The following is a 21,986-nucleotide window of genomic DNA, read 5'->3' as shown; positions in this document are numbered from 1 at the left end:
TTGATGGGGACGGAGAAAGAGAACGCATGCTGGCAGCAGCAGATTTGAGCGCACCAGGATTAAAGGTTGTGGTTGTCATTGCGAGTGAAGGTGGGTGATAAGAGGCTTCACCGTCATTAGGCAGTTGTTTAGTCTAGGAGAGGCTGTCTCTACAAAGTGACTACGTGACACGCGAACAAACAATCAGAAGCTTCACTGTCTACACTTCAATTTGGCACCGGAGACTCTCCAATGACGGGAAACCCTCCAGTGGTGTCTATTGTCATCTGTCACTAAGGGCAGAAAGGTAGTGCTGGTGGGCATTGATTCACATTGACAGTTTGAACATTGAATGGTCCAGTAACCATGGCTATAGCAGCATGTGACCAAGGATCCACGGTATAGATATGGTCTAGACAAGTCTCTAGAACAATACGCGTTGCTTTCAACGACATCTGAGGTATAGGCGCCATCAACTTCAAGCTCCTAAGGATCCTAGTCGCCTTCTCCTCAGGATGATCTTTGCATCACTACTGTCTCCTTATCATCGCAGGAGGGCCCAACACACGAGGCTCAGTAAATACTGACATAGCAAACTCCTCAGTCCATCTCCGTTAAATTATCCTGGTGGAGAGCGCGCCGCGATTGTTGTGGTGAGCCATATCATCGACCTAGCCCTGTTGTAGTCGTAAAAGTTGCGTTTCTCCAACGTTCACTGCCTGAGAATCGGGGGGCGGCAGACATTTCCGTGGCGATCCCCCGTATTGCCCCGGGCCCCAATTTTGTGATGTCAGAGCCCGCATTGGATGATGCTTGCTGGTATCATATCGACTTTTCGACCTTCAAGCACTCTGCATAGTCCTTCCCTAGCTAACATCTATTCGACCACGAAATACCAGCTCACAATGCGGAACATGACAGTTCAACGACTATCGAGGTCCCTCGCCACCTCCCGAGTGCCTCACAGCAACTCTAACAGCTTCGGCCAAGCTGTGCGCCCTTTCTCCCTCAGCGCAACACAGAAAGTCGACAAAAACCCGAATGAAAAGCGGGACGCTATGAAAGATCGAGAAAAGCTCAACCCAGACGCCGATGAGTATGCCCAATCAGGCACTGACGACACTGCAGCTGCCAACGAGTCGGCGGCCTTCAGCACTAAGAACCCCGACCCTCAAGACGCGAAGAAGGAAGCCGGCAAGGGCAATAAAGTCAACCCACTAGACGCAAGCCCAGCCAACCCAGATATCAGTCAGCCAACTTCAGAGAAAGATGGAGGTGCAAAGCAGAGGGTGCGATAAGTGACGGGCGGGACTACGCAGAGGCGGACGGAGTCAGATTCGCAATTGGCATTCAAGCATGGTTTGGGTGGCGGTGTTGACAAGGCCATCGAGGACTTTCATAACAGTCCTTATGCATTGCAAATATTGGCATTGATTACATATCATCATCAGTGTGTCGAGTTCTCGTCTACTTTAGATCCTTCCAGCCAGTCCTGCCGTACTGAATGATCTCCGATCCATGCATATAGACAACCTTGTCTTTCAGCTCGCCATTTTGAGCTTTGAGGGCAGCACTCACGGCTGCCTTTGCAATGACTTCGGCCTCCTGAGCCCACGGATCCTTGAGGTAGTGCGTACTAATCGCGCCCAAACCAGCCGCGATCCATCGAATAGGGGCCTCCATGGGTCTGCTCTCCTGGCGATGACCGGCAATCAGGCCCGGGCGGAGAATGATGGTATGATCAAAGTCCATGGCCTTGACTGCATCTTCGATCTCACCCTTCATACGCATGTACCCCATTGAGGACTTTGCATTGGCATTGGCTGTCGATATGAGGACATATGTCTTGATACCATTCGCTTTAGCAGCTTTTGCGAGCTCGAGATTGAAATCGTGCTCCAGCTTGTACTGGTTCTCAAACCCACCTGCATTACCTCTAGTCGTCGCGAGCGCTGAAAAGTAGATCGACGGTGGCGGAGCAAGGGACTGGATGTGCGCAGGCCATTTCGCCGTGTCTTTCTCAACGAACGAGTTGAACGTGACGGGTGATGAGGCTTCCTCGGGAGGTGCGCGACGCGACAGAATGTCAACGGAGGAGATGTGCGCCGGAGAGGCGCTGCGGACAAGGTTGGTTATGTAGGACCCCTTTTGACTAGTGTCAGCACTATCCATAGGAGACTGCCAGAATGGTGGGAAGCGGCGCTCATACGAGACACGGGATGCTGGATCTGGATATTCTAGGTGAAAGGAAGATTTACCGTACCACCATGCCGGTTCCACCTGTGATTAAAACCGATGCCATTTTGGTCAAGAATTTGTATTGGACGTGTAGCTGATGAGGAGGTTGTTGTCAAATGGAGAGAGCACATGCTGCATCATTTGATAAGAAAGCAAGCGGGACGACCCCACTCCGCCGCCCCAGATCGGACGAACACATCCGCGCTCTTTTACGCAGGCCTACATTTGCGGCATGCTAGCTGTAACGCTGATCTGCTAAGGAAGCAATGACTTTCCGAGTCAGGTGATATTGCATGTTCGTGCAAATAACGCACCACAGGTCCATATCAGCGCGACGTCACGGCGCGCTTGCTTTGAGGTTCCAGGCAAATCAGCCTGGACACCTTTGTCCCGAGACGATGAAAGCTCAAGACCCAGCTAAGTAGGTGACTAACTCGAAACGGACGGGTCACGTTTCTTCGCGGTGTCGCCCATGCTTGCGAGTGGAAGCCTCCTTCTTTATAAATCGGGCAGCTTGAATTTCAACACTGTGGTTGCTAGTCTCGGCTTTTCAACATACTGCTAAAGCCCCAGAAGCTCTGAGGACAAGACTACAGGTACAACAATTGCGAGATCGGGATATTTTCGATGATCCTTGCATGCAGGACGCAGCCTCGCTAGTGGGTCGGATGGAGATCTTAGCCATTCCCGAGCTGTAAGGCTTCAATTAGCGTGAATTGCGTGATTGTCTCGACTCTGAATCTCCAGCATTTTTTCCCAGGGCGACGGCAATTGCTCCGATGGCGTTGAGCGAGCACGGCAAAATGAAGCGCGACATGATTTCCAATTATTCCGGGGCAGCTGTCGCCTCCCTCACACTTCCCTCCGACCTTCACATCCTCTCACAAGCATTCGACGCGTCGCAAACATGCGCTTGGTCGACTCTTCTTCCAATGGCCCCGCCATGGGCCTAGAGAAGCCTTCTGAGGTTACCTCCGGCGGCCTCCCGTTCGGGAAGAATATTCCCCTCCAGAGCATTGGGGGCCCGACCTACGTTACTGCTCAGACTGTTGTCCAGCAAGTCGCGTATGTCCTCTCTGACAAGCTCTTCTCCTACTCCCCCGAGACATTCGACCTCGATGTGGCGGCGAAGACCTGGTCGGCGGCGCAAGAGAGCAATGCAAATGGCTACACCACTGCTTTGCAGCCCATGCAGATCCGCAACGGTGCTGGTTCTATCGCTTTGGGCTATATGTTCTCCAAGGACTTTGACCTGAAGAAGCGTCATATCCCGCAGGGTGTCCTTGCTTCCTCCTCTGCCCTGCAGTTTCTCCGGCCTGTCCTCGACCAGCTGTCACTCCTCTACAGCGTCAGCAATCCGTTTGTCGCCCATATATCCGCAGCCGACTATGACGGCAGCAAGCATGGTGGGCTTGCCGTGGACTATACGTCAGCTTTGACTACTGCTGAAGATCTGGGCTTGGGTCTTGTGGCCAGCCATACGGCCTACGAGACGCAGCACATGGCTTTGTTGGCGACCGCGCTTGCCCAAGACCAGCCCATGCTGCACACCTATGACGGTTTGAGGCTTGGGCGGGAGACTACCAGGGTCGTTGACCTTCTTGACAAGAGCCGTCTTGCTGCCGCATACCAAGCCGTGCTCGCCTCCACCCAAGACGAGGAGAGAACGCATTTGAGCGCAGAGGGCAAGGCATTGCGTACTCTTCGAGCTTTGAACGAGGAGCTCGGAACCGACTACAAGGCTTTTGAGTACCACGGTCACGAGACGCCGGAGGCCATCCTTGTCACTTTCGGCTCAGTCGAATCTTCTCTCGCTGCGCTGGCTGCTACCGACCTCGTCAACTCCGACCGTCGAGTGGGTGTTATCAATGTCCGCATCTACCGTCCATTTGCCGAAGAGCAGTTCATCAAGCTCATCCCTCGCTCTACACGTACCATTGCAGTCCTTGGCCAGGTCGCCAACGCGCAGGCTCTGCAGGAATCTGGCGTGCACTCGCGCCTCTACGATGATGTTCTGGCGGCTCTGTCTTACAGTTCTCTGTCTGGCGTCCCCGATATCCGCGACGTCAAATATGCTAGATCCGAGACATGGTCTCCGTCTAGCATGGTCACCGTGCTGCGCGGCCTACTCGGGGAAACCTCAGTCACCAGCAATGCCTCCTTCCTCGACAGCAAAGTTCAGCAGTACAGCTTCTGGAATGCTGACGACTCACCGGCAGCTGCTGCTGTCCACACACTCGCCCAAGCCCTAGCTAAGGACTCTTCTCAGAACGTGACTGTCAACACCACACACGATAATCTCATCCAGGGCGGTGTGCATCGTGTCGATGTTCGCAAGTCACCCAGAAGCCTTGAAGCTCCTTACTCGATCACTGCTGCTGACACTGCCGTTGTGACCGACGTGAAACTTCTGGAGAATATTTCCATTCTGGAATCTATCAAGACTGGTGGCAAGCTCATTATGTCTCTCCCGGGAGTCAAGGATGAGGACGTTGAGAAAAAGATTGCTTCTTTTCTCCGCAAGAACATTGCGAAGCAGGCGATCGAACTCTATTTGCTCGATTCTACGCGTACAGGACTGTCACTGGAGAGTGAACAGCTCGAATCGTTCATCCTGCAAGCTGCATTCCTTCGAGTCGCTCTTGGTGAATCAGAAGAGATCGCCCGGAAGAAGCTCGCAACGATCAGCGGCGATCAGAACACTCTTGAACAGGTTGCTGCTGATCTAGAGACCACCCTCCGTCAGATCGAAGTCCCCGAGGAATGGGCTCAGCTGGAGGTTGAGACTGAGAAGCCCACCGTGCCAGCACACGTTTCTAGCAACAGCTTCATCGGCTTCGACAAGACTGAAGAAGAATCTCCTTCTCTGCTCCGCAACTGGCAGAAAGCCGCCAAAGGCCTACTCTTCAAAGAGGCCTATGGTACACGCGATGCGCTTCGTCCCGATTTGCCTACTAAGACCTTTACCGTTCATGTGAAGGAGAATAGACGCCTGACACCTAAGACCTACGACCGCAACATCTTCCATATTGAATTCGATCTGGGCACGTCGGGTTTGAAGTACGACATTGGCGAGGCGCTTGGTATTCACGCCGAGAATGATCATGATCAGGTTATGGAGTTCATCAAATGGTATGGCCTTGATCCTGAAGATGTGGTTGAGGTCCAGGCTTTGAGTAACTCGGCTGCTTTCGAGAACCGCACCGTGTATCAATCGCTCATACAAAACGTCGACATCTTCGGTCGCCCGCCGAAGAAGTTCTACGAGGCGCTTGCCGAGTTTGCCGACGACGAGGAAGAGAAGAAGAACCTGCTTACCCTTGCTGGCCCCGAGGGCTACAAAGAGTTCCAGCGTCGTGCCGAAGTCGATACAGTTACATACGCTGACATCCTGCTCGAATTCCCGTCCGCGCATCCTTCATTCCACGATATTGTTCGAATCGTTGCACCGATGAAGCGCCGAGAATACTCAATCGCCTCTTGCCAGGCCGTCACACCTACTTCTGTCGCTCTTATGGTTGTTGTGGTCAACTGGGTAGATCCTACTGGCCGCGACCGATTTGGGCAAGCCACTCGATTCCTGCGTGATCTGAAGCTTGGTGCACCTGTTACAGTTAGCGTTAAGCCTTCGGTCATGAAGCTTCCGCCCAAGTCTACTCAGCCTCTTATCATGGCCGGCTTGGGCACTGGTCTTGCTCCTTTCCGTGCGTTCGTCCAGCATCGGGCCATGGAGAAAGCCCAGGGCAAGGAGGTTGGAGCCGTCCTTTTGTACATGGGTTCTCGCCACCAGCGCGAAGAGTATTGCTATGGTGAAGAGTGGGAAGCCTACCAGGCCGCTGGCGTCATCACGCTACTAGGTCGAGCCTTCTCGCGTGACCAACCCCAGAAGATCTACATCCAAGATCGCATGCGTCAGACCGTCACGGACATCATCGACGCGTACATCAAGCAGGATGGTGCCTTCTACCTCTGTGGTCCTACTTGGCCTGTGCCTGATGTGACGGCTGTTCTCGAGGAGGCCATCACCAAGGAGAAGCAGATGCGGGGTGAGAAGGTCAAGCGTGGCGAGGCAAGCAGGAGAATCATGGAGCTCAAGGAGGAAGGCCGCTATGTGCTCGAGGTTTACTAGGAGAGCAAGCGTATTAGATACCTAGACAGCCATTCTTACATCCAGAATCAATTCTTACTACTTGTCTTTCTAGAAACCCCCTGAACCCTCGCCAAATACCCCGAAACTCATGGGCAGGCGAGGCAGGGTTGAACAAGGGGCCTCGAGAACGCGTGCTTAACTCCTTAGTATCTCCGGAAGAAGTCGCAGTCGCGAGCGCGACGTTTTGACGCTTCACACATGATGCATTCAGCTAGGTACGATATACATATCGCCATCTTCTCTTCTTCGCATGCAGTTTAATCACTATTCCCTTTGCGATACAACATATTCTTCTGCGTCCACAACACTCTACTGTAACTTCATCGGACCCCCGCCCTAGCAATGGAGGCTCCCAAAGATTACTCTTTGACCCCTGCGGCAGCTGGCACCCAACAGAGCAGCGCCCCTCTAGCTCCATCACAAGAAGCCGCGTATCGGAAGAAGTGCATACAGCTCAAGCGAAGGCTGACTGAGATCGAGACGAACAACGATGCTACTCGCCGACGTATCGAACAAGAGAAAGAGCATGTCAAAAAGATGCGCCTCGTTCGCGCCATCCTGTTAGACCACCTCAAAAAGATCGCAGAGACTCCCGGCAAGAGACTGACTCCGGAGCAACTCGAGGAGCTAGGTCTACGCGCTGACGGCAGAGCTCGAGTGTCTGAAATGGTGGGCATCGATGGAGAGCTGAGGCCCGATGGTGAAGGCTTGCTCGATGACAGCTCAGATGATGATGAGGAGGATCCCGAGGTACTACCACTTCCCAAAAAGGTGTACAATAGAAAATCTGCTTACAATGGCCCAAGCCAGCAGAACGGCCCGAACGAAAACAACGCAGGACAAACAACAGTTACCGCGAGTCTATCATGACCACCACACCCGGCCCCAACCCAAGCATGTATCAACAGCCCGGCCTACCCAACCTAGCTCCAGCAAGCTCGTTCTCTCCCGCTGCACCCAGAGATCCCGCGGCTCTGACTTCATCATTCCGAGTCAACAACACATCGCAAGCCGCAGCAGCCCCCGCATACCCACCGCAGCAGCAATATCCTAGCGAATATCAGCAGTCCTCTCCTCTAGCACATGCGCAAAATCCGGCTTACACTCAACCGCCTCACATCGAAGCTCCTGGTGGATCTCCGGGCGCTGCGCCCGGAGGCGGTCCCCGTTCACTGCCTCCACAACCACAGCGCCCACCACCACCGTTCCAGCAGTTCACCGACCACATGAGGCCGCAACTTGAGGCGGATGACTACCCTCTAGATCAGATCGATAGTCGCATCGACCAAGAGTGGCGCAATCTTAGCAAGGAGAATAGAGAACTCTGGGACAACCGCTACGCAGAGCAGATGATGGAGTACACCGCAGCTATGGATGATTGGAAGCGCCACCAGAAGAAGGTCAACAATAGCGTTGCTGGAGTGAGCTTTTCTGAAAGCCGGAACAGGACTTAGAGAACACCGTTCCGTTTCATGCCGCGATGAGAACTTTTACAAGACAATATTCAGCACCTTCAGTACCACTTACTCCATCTTACCCTGGAAGTGTTCTATCTGTATATGCATTACTAGAAGTCTGCAAATTTAATGGGTGGATCCGGCGGACTGACAGTTTAGTCTATTAGATGTCAGCTGCTATGGATCCAGAGATCCCGCCCGTCAATTCTGTCGACCGCTAGTGATACCCAAGACATCTTCGACAGCCTGACCATCTCCGCCATCATTGGCGGAAAGTGGGGACACCTGGTTAACGCGCTCGACCCCCCAGGTCTTGGCACGGCGGAAGTATTTTGGTCCTGGTCAACTAAACCGCAGGACTTTTGCTACTGCGCAGATTACAACTACGCTGACTTGCAGTCGTCTACCATGAGCCCCAATTTTGTAAGATAACGCCCCAATCGCATTGCATTTCTGAGATAATAACTGGCCTGCAGACCCAGAAGCGGCGGCCCTCCAGGACTAGCTTTCTCATAGCAGCAAACCCAGCCGAATGGCCGCCGCTTGGGGCCGGAACACCTCCCCACACCCATCAACTGGATCCTTCGAAGGATAGGTCTGCTTGTCTAGGTGTCCCTATGATGAGCCGAAGGACACCCGGCGGTAACAAGAGAATGCAAGGAGGTCTTCGGCAGCATGAGTCGAAAGCTCTTTTCAAGCGGCAGTTCAAGATTGATCATCCTCCTGGCTCTGATGGTCCAACGTGGGAAGAGTATTGCGAGGAGATACTACGATCCACTGCAGAAAAATTTGAAGCTGAGTGGAAGTTGAAGCAGTGTGGAAGATACGCTGGTCCTAATGCTCAAGACCGGCCGCCTGCCCATCCTGAGCCAGATCCCACGCCCGCGATCGGCTACCATGTTGCATCAGCTTCGGCTTCAGCTCGTCCTGATTACGGTAGAGCCGGAGGCCTCGTGGCTCCAGCACACTCGTCTGGAAGAAGAGCGCCAACCTTGGTTAATCTCGAACCCCTTCTCTCGCCGGGGAGACGACCGCCAGAGAAGGATATGCGCCAAAGCCTCCTGCCGGGCCCGACCCGGATGAGCTTGTGCCTGCGTTGTGCTCCTCTCTCTCTCTCCTACGGCAAGGGCTGAGTCAGAATGATGACCTGGCGTGAGCTGAGTAAGGGCAGGTCGGAGCATACCTAGGCAGCCTGTGGTCTCACATCTTTTCGAAGCGCCCTGCTCCGTCGATGTCGAAGCTCGTGCCCACTCCATCAGCTTGAAAGCCGGCCTTGCGAAGAAGGCTGGTTGTCAGGGGGAATGGTGACTTTACGATGCTGGGGGAAAGACTGGACTTGACAGATGGGAGGTCTCTTGCGATATTCCAGAGCGCAGCATGCATTGAATATGAGATAGGCGGGTTTGGATGACAAGAGGCCTTCCCATCTACCTTTGAAAGGCCTGCTGCGCGAAAATAGCCTGAGTCACGCTTGCTGCTGTGGGAGCTCCTTGCACCGTGGTTCGGGTAACACGCGCACTGTAGTGGCTGAATTAGGGGCAAGAAGCATTTGACATTTCACCTTCATTTTGTCTATCGTGATGGTATCGTTGCATGATCGGCCATCGTGCTATATCGTGACAAGCCATACCAGGGGGTATCATCGACCTCTCTCCTCCCGTAGACTCGGGTGACCACGCATCCACATTGTGCTAGCACATCAACGCTCTCAGTCCTCGTCCCAGTTCGGGTTCTGACCCGGTGGCTTCGGCCCACCAGCTTGCCGCGCCACAATGATCTGATCCACGCTCAGCACCGTTCGCGCGCTCTCTGTTGCCAACCGGATCGCCCAGCTCTTGCTGACCATCAAGTCAAGAATCTCTGCCTCGACTGCATCCAACACACCTTTCTCCGTTGTAGATGCGTCGAGATCGACGCCTGTGGTCCAGTACGGTGAGTCCTCCTCTGATGATTGTTCCTCGCTCTCTTCTGAGTCATCCTCCTCCTCTTCATCAGACTCTGAGTTAGACTTTGATTTGCGCTGATGGGCGGTATACAACCGTGCTAGGATCTCGGTGGCATCGAGACCAGCAGACTCGGCAAGAGTTCGGGGGATGACCTCGAAGGCCTCGGCGTACTTTCGGATAGCGTACTGTGCCAGGCCGGGTGTCTTGTCGGCAAAGGCCGTCAGGCGTTCGACGAGCTGCATTTCTGTTGCGCCAGCGCCGGGAACAAGGCGCGGGTCTTTAGTTACGGCCTTTATGACATTGACACCATCGTCGATGGCTCTCTCCACGTCATCAAGATGATTTTGCGTAGCACCGCGGAGCACGAGAGTGGCGGTTCGTGTGAGAGAGGTATCTGCTTCTTGACGGAAAACGGTAACACGGTCGCCCCCAATTTCAATAGTTTCAACAATGTCGATAGAGCCCATCTCATCAGGCATAGGTGCTCCGAGTCGGGCAAGGGGGGTGGCGTTGCAGACTCGGCAGAGGCGGCGAAGCTCGAATTTGGACATGATCTTGATCACAAGAATGCCCATCTTGTTCAAATAGTGTAATGCCAGCTCACCGACCGTAGAGCCGGCGATGATCACACGGACGCCCGTGTCGTAGATTTCTTTCATGGCAGTCTCGAGCTGTTCCTCCTCTCCTTTCGAGAAATCCATCATCTCTTGGGCGTTCTTCAGCAGGACAGTGCCCTTGGTCTCGGTTTGAGAAATGTCAAGTGGAGACGAGAAAACAGCTACCTTGGCCTTCTTCGCCTTCTTGACAACGCCGTCCGGCTCGCGACCGAACACCATGCCCTTCACAACACGCGACTGCGTCAAGTCGCCACCCATGATCTTCACGACGCGGATATTGTCGATGTTGAAGGCGCGGGGGTCTTTGGGCAGGACAGCTTGAACAGCTTCAGCGATGAGAGGTGATAAGACGTCTTCGGAGCCGGACTGCTTGGAGGCGACCACAGTGCGCAGGGCTTTGGAGAGCTCATTGGGCGATCGAAGGTCCGCAACGCTGTCAACCTCGAGGGCTTCCAGGCATTTGAGGGCATAGTTTTGAGCCTTTTCATAACCCGAAACAATGTCACTAGTCTTCAGGCCCATACGAATGAGCTCTTCCGCCTTCTTTAACAGCTCACCCGCCAGTACAATGACCATATTGGTGGCATCACCCATTTCCGCCTCTTGCTGTTGGCTGGCCATGACCAGCAGTTTTGCGGCGGGGTGTACAACTTCCAATTCTCGTAATATGGTGGCAGCGTCGGAGGTGAGGATCATCTTCTGAAGATGGTTGATGACAATCTTGTTCCTGCCATAGGGTCCTAGCGAGGTCTGCACCGTCTGCGCAATTGTCCGACACGCATCGATCTGCTTGTAGTCAGTTTCGCTGCCTGGTGGAGGGGCATATTCTGAGACTCACGTTGCGGATGACTGCGCCATCCTCGGCGTCATAGCTGTTGTACCCTTGCTTGAATAGACCCTGCTGAGAGGGTTGTGGGATTGTGAGAGACATGTTGGGTGGTATGTTTGTTGATGAAGTCGCTATTTCCAATCCTCGATGGCTTCCAGAATATTTTGTTCCGCAGTTTCGCGAGGCTCAACGCCAAGATTGACGAGGCTCGCTGCCCCTTTAGACCAAATTCGCTGCTTTCCTATTGCATCTTTGCGTAAGTCGGTACCTGACTCCTGGAGCTATTATTACGGGGCCTAGCATAACAGTCTGCGACCACTGTTCGCTTTCGAGCGTACAACGATAGTACTGCACCTATGCTCTTCGGTACCATCTCACGCCGACTCCGACTGCAATTAGGCCCCGAAGCTGGGAAGGGCTTAGTCATAACTTGGCAGTATATTTGAGCCTTTCCATTGGCTCGGACCACCCCGCAGCCATGGTTCACATGCCGGGCATCGGGGCATCCCAGACCCTAAGAGTTCAGCTCGAACAATATAAAGTTCGCTGGTTGTCTCCTGAAGGGCACTCCAGGTGACATTGGCGTCTACCTCAATCCCACTCCTCCAAAACATTCAAATCTTCCGTCCACGTACCGTTACTCGAGCGGGAAGAACATGGCACCAAACAAGACACCTCTGTCACAATCGACCGTGGTCCTGGTTGCAGCCAATGTCGTCGGCATGATCTGGATCGGGTTCGGCATCTTCGACCTCATCAACCCTGTCGAGGGGCTCACATTCTTCGAATTCAAGCCTCCCGTGCTTCCTGCAGAGCAAGCTATGGTCAACAGCCTCATCTATGTGATTGGTATCAGGGACATCTTTATCGGTTTCGCCATACATGCGACAGCGTACTTCGGCAATCGCACCACACTAGCATGGATTATGCTTGCTGCCAGTGCTGAGGCTTTCTTGGACGGCGCGGTTTGTTACGCAAACGGCAAAGGAGAATGGAATCACTGGGGATATGCGCCAATGTTGACTGTTGTTGGGTTACTGCTTCTAGGCCTATTCGATGGAAGCAAGAAATAAGTTTTCTATCGTAGCTCCTCATGATGTTTGGGAAAAAGAAGACTTGCGGAAAATTCATCCTCATTGTGAAACTATTCGGACTAGACTATCCCATTTGACCTTGACCACATGGTTGCCATCAATACAGTGTTTCTTGCCGGTGCGCTAGTAGCATAGTCGTGTCCATAGACTGATGAATGAGCCGATGATGAGGAAAAGAGAAGGTGAATAAAACTGTACTGATCGGGCAACTTACTGGAAGACTGGTAAAACCGCCGCTACTTCGAGCGTCTGTCGCTGTGCGAAGACGAGATAGTTGAATTGCAGAAGGCAGACGATTTGCTTGTTCTGGTCCCGTGCTTAGGCAAGCAATCTGACTTTGCACTTGAGCATTCATTCCCGAGCCTCGGTGCTTTCCTGCATAGACAGAGAAGATAAGCACGAGCCCAATGCCCGTGGCCCCATGATTGCCTGGCGTATGATCTCGTCAACACCAATGATCACAAGTCGGGGCGAATGAGGAAACCGCAATTTGGGGATGACTGCAGAAGTCAGACAAAGGACGTATGATCTGGTCTACACCACTGATCATAAGGCAAGGAGAATTGCAAGCCCTCAAAAAGGGATGGCCGCAAGTGCAAGCTCGTGGGCGCACCACAAGCTCGCGAACAAGTCTCGAAGACGAGGACCCGACCCGGGGCAGGCTCATAACCTATCAAAAAAGGGTATGGGAAGAGAGTGGCGCGAAGGCAAAGGACTTCGGAGGCGTGGGCAGGAAAAGGACACAGAAAGCCATGATGCATCAGTATATCTGTAGCTGCCCAGGCTGAGAAGTTGATCGGGAGTGTAGCATACGTTGTCACTGACCTATCACTTGATTGGTCGACGAAACCCCGTGAATCAGGCAACACGGTCCGGGATCAAACCACAATCAGAAAGGCAGCCACGCGATCAACTGGACACATCCCTTGAGATCAACCTGCGTCTCTCGAATCAACTCCCGCCCATAGCTTCTACTTCACCGGAAATAAAACCTCAACCTGCCTTTCACAACTCTCCTTCCCCCACACCTCTGACTTCCCCTGGGCCTGGTGCCCCTCTCCGGCCCCCTCCCCCCTTCTCATCCCCGCCTTTCCCCTTGAGTCACTGTGCTGGCCGCTGACTCTCCTCTACAACCCTTTCCAAATCTGAGGCTGGGATGCGTCCTCGGCTTCGCGGCTTCGCAGGTTTAGAGCCCTGTAGCTCACTTTTGGAGTGCTTCCAAACCTTACTTCTGGCTTTTACGTCGTGCGAGCCTTGCCCCCTCTCAGGCCTATGGTCATGGAAGGTTCGACTGCCAGGGGACGCTGGTTCGAGCACCTTCAGGGTGGTACTCTGCACTTGGTGAGTGTACCATGTTCCCATCGTCTATACACAGAATAGTCTGACACCTCAATAGTGTCATAAGGGTGGGTGGGAGTCTGGCTTGGATAGTTCCGCAATCAGAATGGATTCTCACAGGCCTCTTCTATCTCATAACAGCAGAAATTCATCTGGCCTTTTCAAATTTTATCGGCGACCTCCGTCGTGAAAACAAAGCACCCGAGACCCGGGGAGGTCTCCCAGAGATAGAAAGACCCCTGGTGTACAGCATGTTGAGTACTTTTGTAAAGATACCTGGTTGGGGTTCTATGCATCAAGTGTATAATCCAGCAGCACCACAGCGATGGCCTATTTCGATATACTCCGCCAATAAGTCCACTTCACTGACGTTCTATTGCGACAATGATTCTCGATGGACGCCAGCATCTATAGTAATACGCGGGCCCTCGAAGTTCTTTCGACCGTCAACGATCCACTGAATGGTCGAGATGACCAGGATGATAGCGAATGCAACCACACAGTAGTTCATCGTCGAGCCACTCACCGGCAAGGCTGGTGGAAACAGAAACAAAACGGTGGTGACAATTGTGTAGACCAGGCCGATGATGTTGGCAGTCCATCCAAGCCATGGCGGTAAGCTGAAGCTTCTCTCCGGTAGCTTGCGTCTGAAAGAGATCAGATTCAGAGCCACAGGGATGCCGTAGCTCACACCCAGAGCTACGACCGAGGCCGCAATGATGGCGTTGAACGCGACGGTCGAGCCGAGATAGATACATCCGAAGACAACCACGACCAGGACGTTGAGGAGGAGTGCATTCATGGGAACGCCGAGGCCAGCATGAACCTTCCACCAGATGGCCGAGGCTGGCAGACCGCCATCTCGAGCAAAAGCGAATGTCATGCGAGAGGACGTGGTCATGACAGCAATGCCAGCGAAGACGAAGCAGACTAGTGGGAACACCAAAAGGCACACCGCCCCAACTTTGCTGTCGGTGGCAAGGTAGAACGTTTCCAGGAGAGGTCCAGCGGAGGATTCAATAATAGTTGGGGCATTCTGGAGCCCACCCGAGGCGAATAGAACGACTATCAGAAAGATGAATCCCGTGGAAATACCGATGAATTGGCAATAGATCATGATCTTTGGCCCTTCAATGGCCGCATTTGGGATCTCTTCAATCATGTGGGCGACAGCATCGAATCCTGTGAGGCCAAGCCCGCCCTGCAGAAGGCCGAGAAGCCACGCAATGCCGTCAGGCCAGCCTGTCTGCAATTCGAGTTAGTAACGGCAATGCAAGTAGCTGGCTAGTACATACCTCGTTGATCCACGTGGCGAAAACATATCTGCCAGTCGCATAATCTGGTGCTGCACATGCCAGGAGGGTAATGGAAACAATCAGGAACCCTCCGATACTCCACGTGAGTGCAACTCCATTGACGTGGGGCAGCAAACGCTGCATAAACGCATTGACGAAGAAGCTAATAGCTGTCATGCCGAGATAGATCAGGAACTGATGCCATCGCTTGAAATTGTAGCTGTCATCGTAAAGCGAGATCATGTTGATGATCAAGGTACTCGCCAGAGAGCTGTTTGTGGCAACGAGTGCCACCCATCCGGTGAGGTTGATCCAGCCAGTGACCCATGATAGACCCCGCTTGAGTTGAGGAGGACTGATCATCGCAACCCAATGATACTGGCCACCAGCAGTGGGATAGGCCGACAGAAATTCCGCCAGACTTGCCGCCAGCGAGAGATTGCAGATACCAGCGGTAACAAGGCCCCATACCACAGCAATTGGCCCTCCAGAGGGTAATGCGAGAGATAAAGAAGCTGCTAGTGCGGTCCAACTGTTGAGAATGGCAAAGGCAAGACCCAGCATAGTCCATCGGGAGAATTGTCGTTCGAAGGACTGAGCATGGCCGAGCTGGGCCAGCTGGAGATCATCGGTGAGGCCTTCCTTCATGTTGGCGACTGAGAGCAGACGAAGTTCAGAGATAGCGAGGGAAAAGAGCTGGTCAACAGCATTAAGACCAAACACAATGGCTTACTTTTGAAGGCAGGCCAGCCCTTGTCAAGAGGCGTAAAGCCACGAACTCCGGCTCCTGAAACGTCGCATCGTCCTTCCGCAACGAGAAAGGTTTGGTTACCACGAGCGTTGAAGTCCGGGATTAATCGCAAGGGTCCACTGGGGTGCTCGACTCTCCAATCTGCTGCGCAACGGTACAGGAACATAGGGCCAGCCAGGGCCGGCCTGCAACAAAGAACTTGACGACAGACTGTCAGCCTGCATTAGTGCAAACATGTAGAGTCAATAAGAAGGCTGCAGATCAAAATGATTGAAGTCTACCCCAGATCCATAGGATACCACGCGCTTTTGAAACTCACCGAAAGTTCCGAGATAGAATTGGGGTTGTGTTATCCCCTGAGGGCTGGCGAGTCTCCCCGCGTCTTGGGCGTCTTGGGCGTCTTAGGCGAGCTTGGTAATGCTTAGCAGCCCATAACCCCACACCCCCAGCTCGCCCAGGTTCACAACAGATCACGTGCATAGTCGTCGAGCGTTCTTCTATTGTAGTCACTGTGTCGTTCAACTCAAGGCAACTTTGTCGGCGGTAGATCCTATTCATCTTACCTTCCAATACAGGCTATCCGCAGCGGCGACGATGCGCATCCACAGGCACAACCACTCGATTTCGTAGGGCTGGTTAGGCGAAGGCCCGGCAGGATCGCATATGCCACGGTGTAGAGGCTGAGCAGGGAGTACTAGTGGTCAACAAAATTGACTGGCGGGGTCCTCAGACTCATAGTAGAGGCATGCGGTTGATGAATCGGTATGAGCCCAAGGATCACGCCCATCATTTTCGTCCAGCACTGGTGAAGGCCTACCTCGGAGCCATACTGGAAGTTAATTATGAAGGGACTTCTTTGCGCAAGGTAGACTGCATTGCTTTAGGAGAGATACCTAGCCTGTATACGACACTAGCGCGGAACTGTCATCCCTCTGGCAGCGACGGGACGAGTGCTGGCTGCGCCCTCAGTGGCACCACAGCACATCCTCATTTGGCAACGTATTGGTGTTGGCGACCTCATTCTGTCATACAAGACACTCGATTAGTTCAAACGATGCCTTAGGGGTCTCCCGAAGTCTGCAATCAAGTATATGGGTGTTCGGGAATCTAGGCCACTAGTTGTGCAGAGCGTATCGAGGCAGCTCTGCCACGATGCCAAGGCACATCTTGTTTCCAATTCTTGCAAGCGAAGTTGGTGACGGTTTCGGAGCACTTCGCTGGTGTTCGTCGGTGGGTTGCTCCCATTGGAATCGCAGGCTCGGTAGTGACGGTCAAGGCAGACGTAGGAAGGCGCGATGGATAGTGGCATTGGCTTCAAGTACTCGACCCCTTGGTAATCGCGACCTCGAAGGTGTTCTAGCATCTGAATGCAGTGACTCTGTGTATTACAACCGGAGGCTAAGGACTGTGATCATCGATCTGATTGTCGAAGAGGCAATGCCTTACCGTGTGCTTGTCTTCGTGGATTGATGATTGTACTCACAAGAAGGCAGGTTGGTGCCAGAGTACATGTATGTACCTTGCTGACGTACACCGTAACATCCGTGGCATGGCCTGGGTCCGGAAATTGAAGTCAGTGTCCCGATCAGTCCCATATGCTCGACTGGGGTGAAAGTGCTCGTTGTGGTCAAAGGGCTCTGCATGATCGAAGAGCCTCTCAAGCTACGCTCTTCAGCCTCTTGGTAGGCCGACTTCGGACTCGGGAAACTTACCTTCTCCACTTTGTCATAGCTCGATCGGTGCGCGGACACGTCGTGATGCGGTGGCATGGTGAGCATAAGACAGATTTTCCACACTTCAGGTCAGCGAGAGCGGCGCAGGAGCGCACAGCCCTTGCCGCGTGCTCATTCCCGGAGGTACAATGATCTCTGGGGTAATCGTACGGCACAACTTCGTATGGAGAGCCGCTGCTAGAGGAGAAGCACCAGATCAGAGCAAGGCTAGCGTCCGTGATGAAGCGCGAGCTGCTTGAATCTTCCAGACGCTTCGTGCAGGGTGGGGAAGCGCTGGTCGTCTCATAGCCCGAGATACATTAAGTCCGACTTGATGGTACCGAAATATCAATGCTGCCGATTCCGCTTGCTGCAAGTTGCTGTGATCCACGAGATCATTCGTTTGGATTACCATGACAATCGGTGAAGGAGGAAAGCCGCATCCTTGGAAGCAGATCCGCCGTGTTGCGGTCACGTGACATTCAGACCCTTGTGGGGGATTGCAGCGGCCCGCGCCGTTTGACAGGCCTTCACCGCAGCTTTCACCTTTCATCCGATGTCGACATCGACGCTGTCTCATCAAGCTCAATGCAGGGACAGACTTTGGGCCGTCAATCATTGCGGCACCTTGCAGAGTGAGGCGCTGATTGCGTCGAATCGCATGCCGGCAGCCTAACAGCTCGACCTCTGGAGCCTTGCGACGTGGTCGGGTTGGTGAGTGGCTCTTGGTTCTTCACTACACATCCACTCTGAATTCACCGCTTCTATTGATGCCCAAGATGCTTGGACTCTTGTTAGGCACAGCTAGCCTCATTTCTCTCAAGGTCTGTTGGTCACGAGATCCGCCGTTGTTGACTTATAGCTCAATGAAGAAGACTGACTTGGCCCCGTCTAATTTCAAAAGTTGATCTGCACTGCTCCACTTGAAACAGGCGCTGTGTCACCGCCTCGCCTACCTAAGCAAAACGTTTTGAGGTATTTCTAATCCGCTAGATCCCAGCATGGCTTCCGAACGCAGACTCCGTCGACTCTCTCAAGCCCAGCAACCAGGGACCAACATGGCGCCAAAGCGATCAGTCAGTATACGCAGAGCTTACAACTACGTCTTCCGGCGAGAACGCTCGCCTGGAGACCCAAATCCTGCCTCCGAAAAGGATTCCGCCGTATCGAAGGAGCCAGCAGAATCAAGGAAGTCCACCTCACAGAATCCGCCACAGACCCGGATCGAGTATCTCGAAAGACAACTCCAACAATGTCGTGCAGACCTGGTCGAGGCCCGCGACCTGGCCGCAACCCAAGACAGCGACATCGCCGACCTTCAGCAGAAGATGCACGACCTAGATGAAGAATATCAGCTGAAGCAGGAGGCTCTTCATCAAGAAAAAGCCAGGATCGAGGAAAATATGGTTTCGGTTGTGATGGAACAAATTAAGACAGCACGGAGCGATGAGCGTGCCAGAGTCGAAGCTGAGAACAAGGCTTCAAGAGATGCCCTCGAGCAAAAGTACAACGATGCCCGTAACGAGGAGCGTGCTGCCATTGAAGCAGAGAACAGGACTGCGAACAAGGCCTTCGAGGAGAAGTACAAAGCCCAGGTGGACAAGCACAAGTCGAGAGTCGCTATAATGCAGCAAGAGATCGACAACGCCAGAGCTGCAAAGTCGGACACCGAAAACGAAGTGACGTCGTTACGTGCTGAGATCGCCTCACTGAAAACAGATCTGGAGGCCGCTAAGGCGGCAGTCGCTGAGAGCACCCAGACCTTACAAAATCTCCAGCAAGCTTCCTCGTCGGCGCTGGAGGAGGCACAGAAGACGACTGAAGCCCTGAAGGCTGATCATATGACTCAGATTCAAACCCTGACGGAGAACCTCTCAACCGCGGAGTCATCCGTCCAGGAACACACCCAGCTGTATGAAGACCTTCAACGAAGCTCTGCTGCGTCCACCGAAACCGCTAGTAAATCGCTAGCCGAGCTTAGGGAGCAGCTTGACACTCAAGCCGTTTCCCACACCAATGATCTGGCGAAGCTCAAGAGCGATCTCGAGGCAGCAGTCGCCAGTAAAGGAGAGCTCGACTCAGCTAGGGCTGTCGTCGACACAGAGTTGGCTGAAGCTAAAGCTCAAATCCTGGAGCTTACTGGGCGGCTTGAAGACTTGGAAGCCACCCGAGCTTCACTAGAAGAATCCAAAGCCAGAATTGCTCAATTAGAGACGGACATCGAGGAATTGTCCGTTGCAAAGACTGCCCTCGAAGCGGGAGAGGCACAGCATGCCAAAGATGCCCAAGAACTGGCTGCATTACAGGACAAGTCTCAATCGTCCGAGTCCAAGATTGCAGAACTCACAGTCCAAGTCCAGGGTCTAAAGGCTGTTGAGGAGCAGTTGCAGAAAGCGGACGCCCAAATTGGCGACCTGAAGACTGAGCTTGAAACCGCCCAGTCTGGAAATACGGAGCTGGAGACCATGAAAGCAGGCCATGTGAGTCTATCGGCCGAACTTGAAGCTCTCCAGCAAAAGTTGAAGACAGCCGAGGAATCGCTTAATGCCGCAACCGAAGCCCAAAATGCTGCTGAATCGCAGACTGCCGCTGCTAACCAAGCTCAAGCTGCCGCCGAGGCGCAGGCCTCATTGGCCAAAGGCGAGCATGAGTCATTGAGGGCCGAGCTGGAAAAGCAAGTCGCCGATGCGAGATCAGCACAGGCCGCGTCTGATGAAGCTCTTCTCCAAGCCAAAGCGGAGATCGCGGCTGTCTCAAACAGTGATCTGACGGCTGAGCTCGAGGAGAAACTTAGATTGGCAGGCGAGGCTCAGCGAAGCGCCGAGACAGCGTTGACTAAGTCCCAGGCTACGGCCGACGCGGCCGCCACTGAGGCAGCTGCCCGTTTCAAAGCTTTGGAGGAGGAGCTGGAGACGACGAAGAGCTCCGGTTCCGCGGCCGCTGAGCAGCTCAAGGCCAAAGAAAGTGACATCAAGGTCGCCGTGGCCACCGCTGATGAGACCGAAGCTCAGCTCCAGGAGGCTCTAGCTGAGCTCGAATCGGTAAAATCCAAGGCTGCCGCCAGTTCTCAAGCCACGGATGACAAGGCTGCAGAGACCGAAGCGAAGCTCCAAGAGACACTCGCGGAGCTGGCCGTCGTCAAGGAACAGGCCCAAACTAACTCCGACGGTGCGTTGCTCAAGGCTGAGCAGACCGAGGGGAAGCTGCAGGAGGCTCTAGTTGAGCTCGAGGAATTGAAGGTCAAGGATGCAGCCAATTCTCAAGCTATGGCTGACAAAGCTGAAAATACCGAAGTGAAGCTCCAGGAGACGCTCGCTGAGTTGGCGGCTGTGAAAGAAGCAGCCGAAACTAAGGCTGAACAGACTGATATGAAGTTGCAGGAGGCTCTTGCTGAGATCCAGTCATTAAAGGAAAAGGAGCAAGCCAATGGCGAAGCCGCCGCGGCCAAATTCACCGAGAACGAGACGAAACTTCAGGAGAAGCTCGCCGAGATCGAGGCCGCGAAGGACAAGGCCACCGCCGAATGCGAAGCCGCTGTGGCCCGAACCGGAGAGGCCGATGAGAAGCTTCAGCAGACCCTTGCTGAACTCGAGGCTGTGAAGGCAAAGGCCAAAGCCGACTCTGAAATAGTCCCTTCTAACGTGGAAGCCGACGACACGGCCGCTGCCAACACCGAAGAGCTCAAGGCTTTGCAAGCGCAAATGACAGCCAAGGACTCCGAGATTGAGGAGCTCAAGGCCTGGAAGATCAAGATGGAAGTCGAGCTAGAAAATCTCATGAAGTCACCCGCCTCAGAGAAGACCTTTGTATCCCAAAGCAAAGCCGACGACACGCCACCTGTCACTCCCGCGGCCGAGGCCGACCCGGATGACATCTGGGATAATGCACCTAAGAAGGGCAAGAAGGGGAAGAAGAACCGCAACAAAAGCGTTTCTGCCGCGCCCGAATAGACAGCTGCGGCGTAGGTCGAAAGCCGTGTGTTTGATTAACGGACATGAGTTGCGAGCAAAGGCTGTGAAGATGTGGAAGTAATTGCTTGGACATAAGAGGTGCATTTTGTTACTGGGCGAGCGAGCGAGCGCTGAATTGAGTTTGATGCCTGCCACGCGCAACGACACGCATACGACCATGATGGAGATAGATTGATACCACCTGCTGTAGATAGTACATGTAGCCTTCTGCACTCGTTAACATTGAAGTCGGATGGGCGTCGCCACTCTCCGTCCTGGACTTCACTCACTCACTCACCTCCATCCGACTCGTCTGCCTCTCCATATTCTATCAATTATGCCTAGATTGCCAAAGGATTGGTGGCCTTGACGGCCAGGCACTCTGTCTCGGGGGTGTCACCGTCGAAAGTCTCGGCGCGGGGGAACAGCGACGTCAACTTCCAGGGCACGTTTGCGCCACGCTAACTTTTCCTGGTTCATCATCGGAGCTCTCGAGATCTTAGCTGGACATGCTGGTCGGCATCTCGTCACCATGAGCGCACGTGGGATCGGAGTTGGTCCCACCGCATCCAATACTGGAAGAGCTTCGATACACGCACCCTCTGGGTACCGCAAGCTATGCTCTAGCTT

The 21,986-nt window shown here is 53.6% G+C and overlaps 8 protein-coding genes across 8 annotated transcripts; 5 read left to right on the top strand and 3 right to left on the bottom strand.

Moving 5' to 3' along the window:
• Positions 1 to 884: 884 nt before the first annotated feature.
• Positions 885 to 1,277, top strand: HMPREF1541_05924 (uncharacterized protein; the record flags this gene model as incomplete). The annotated part of the gene is made up of 1 exon (XM_008720261.1): positions 885 to 1,277. The coding sequence occupies one exon, from the start codon at positions 885 to 887 to the stop codon at positions 1,275 to 1,277; it is 393 nt and encodes a 130-aa protein (XP_008718483.1).
• A 169-nt stretch (positions 1,278 to 1,446) lies between these two features.
• Positions 1,447 to 2,151, bottom strand: HMPREF1541_05923 (uncharacterized protein; the record flags this gene model as incomplete). Its single annotated transcript, XM_008720260.1, has 1 exon — positions 1,447 to 2,151. The coding sequence occupies one exon, from the start codon at positions 2,149 to 2,151 to the stop codon at positions 1,447 to 1,449; it is 705 nt and encodes a 234-aa protein (XP_008718482.1).
• A 973-nt stretch (positions 2,152 to 3,124) lies between these two features.
• Positions 3,125 to 6,346, top strand: HMPREF1541_05922 (uncharacterized protein; the record flags this gene model as incomplete). Its single annotated transcript, XM_008720259.1, has 1 exon — positions 3,125 to 6,346. The coding sequence occupies one exon, from the start codon at positions 3,125 to 3,127 to the stop codon at positions 6,344 to 6,346; it is 3,222 nt and encodes a 1,073-aa protein (XP_008718481.1).
• Positions 6,347 to 6,709: 363 nt separating this feature from the next.
• HMPREF1541_05921 (uncharacterized protein) lies at positions 6,710 to 7,821 on the top strand (the record flags this gene model as incomplete). The annotated part of the gene is made up of 2 exons (XM_008720258.1): positions 6,710 to 7,117; positions 7,174 to 7,821. The coding sequence occupies 2 exons, from the start codon at positions 6,710 to 6,712 to the stop codon at positions 7,819 to 7,821; spliced, it is 1,056 nt and encodes a 351-aa protein (XP_008718480.1).
• A 1,711-nt stretch (positions 7,822 to 9,532) lies between these two features.
• Positions 9,533 to 11,318, bottom strand: HMPREF1541_05920 (T-complex protein 1, theta subunit; the record flags this gene model as incomplete). Its single annotated transcript, XM_008720257.1, has 2 exons — positions 9,533 to 11,173; positions 11,226 to 11,318. 2 exons carry the CDS (start codon positions 11,316 to 11,318, stop codon positions 9,533 to 9,535), a joined length of 1,734 nt encoding a protein of 577 aa, XP_008718479.1.
• Positions 11,319 to 11,872: 554 nt separating this feature from the next.
• HMPREF1541_05919 (uncharacterized protein) lies at positions 11,873 to 12,289 on the top strand (the record flags this gene model as incomplete). The annotated part of the gene is made up of 1 exon (XM_008720256.1): positions 11,873 to 12,289. The coding sequence occupies one exon, from the start codon at positions 11,873 to 11,875 to the stop codon at positions 12,287 to 12,289; it is 417 nt and encodes a 138-aa protein (XP_008718478.1).
• A 1,732-nt stretch (positions 12,290 to 14,021) lies between these two features.
• HMPREF1541_05918 (uncharacterized protein) lies at positions 14,022 to 15,591 on the bottom strand (the record flags this gene model as incomplete). The annotated part of the gene is made up of 2 exons (XM_008720255.1): positions 14,022 to 14,894; positions 14,944 to 15,591. The coding sequence occupies 2 exons, from the start codon at positions 15,589 to 15,591 to the stop codon at positions 14,022 to 14,024; spliced, it is 1,521 nt and encodes a 506-aa protein (XP_008718477.1).
• A 2,816-nt stretch (positions 15,592 to 18,407) lies between these two features.
• On the top strand, positions 18,408 to 21,356 carry HMPREF1541_05917 (uncharacterized protein; the record flags this gene model as incomplete). The annotated part of the gene is made up of 1 exon (XM_008720254.1): positions 18,408 to 21,356. One exon carries the CDS (start codon positions 18,408 to 18,410, stop codon positions 21,354 to 21,356), a length of 2,949 nt encoding a protein of 982 aa, XP_008718476.1.
• Between the last annotated feature and the right edge of the window lie 630 nt (positions 21,357 to 21,986).

The sequence above is a fragment of the Cyphellophora europaea genome (genome assembly GCF_000365145.1).
Source record: "Cyphellophora europaea CBS 101466 unplaced genomic scaffold supercont1.5, whole genome shotgun sequence".
NCBI classification, from domain to species: domain Eukaryota; kingdom Fungi; phylum Ascomycota; class Eurotiomycetes; order Chaetothyriales; family Cyphellophoraceae; genus Cyphellophora; species Cyphellophora europaea.
Note: the sequence above shows the minus strand (reverse complement) of the source record. Positions and strands in the feature narration are given on the sequence as shown.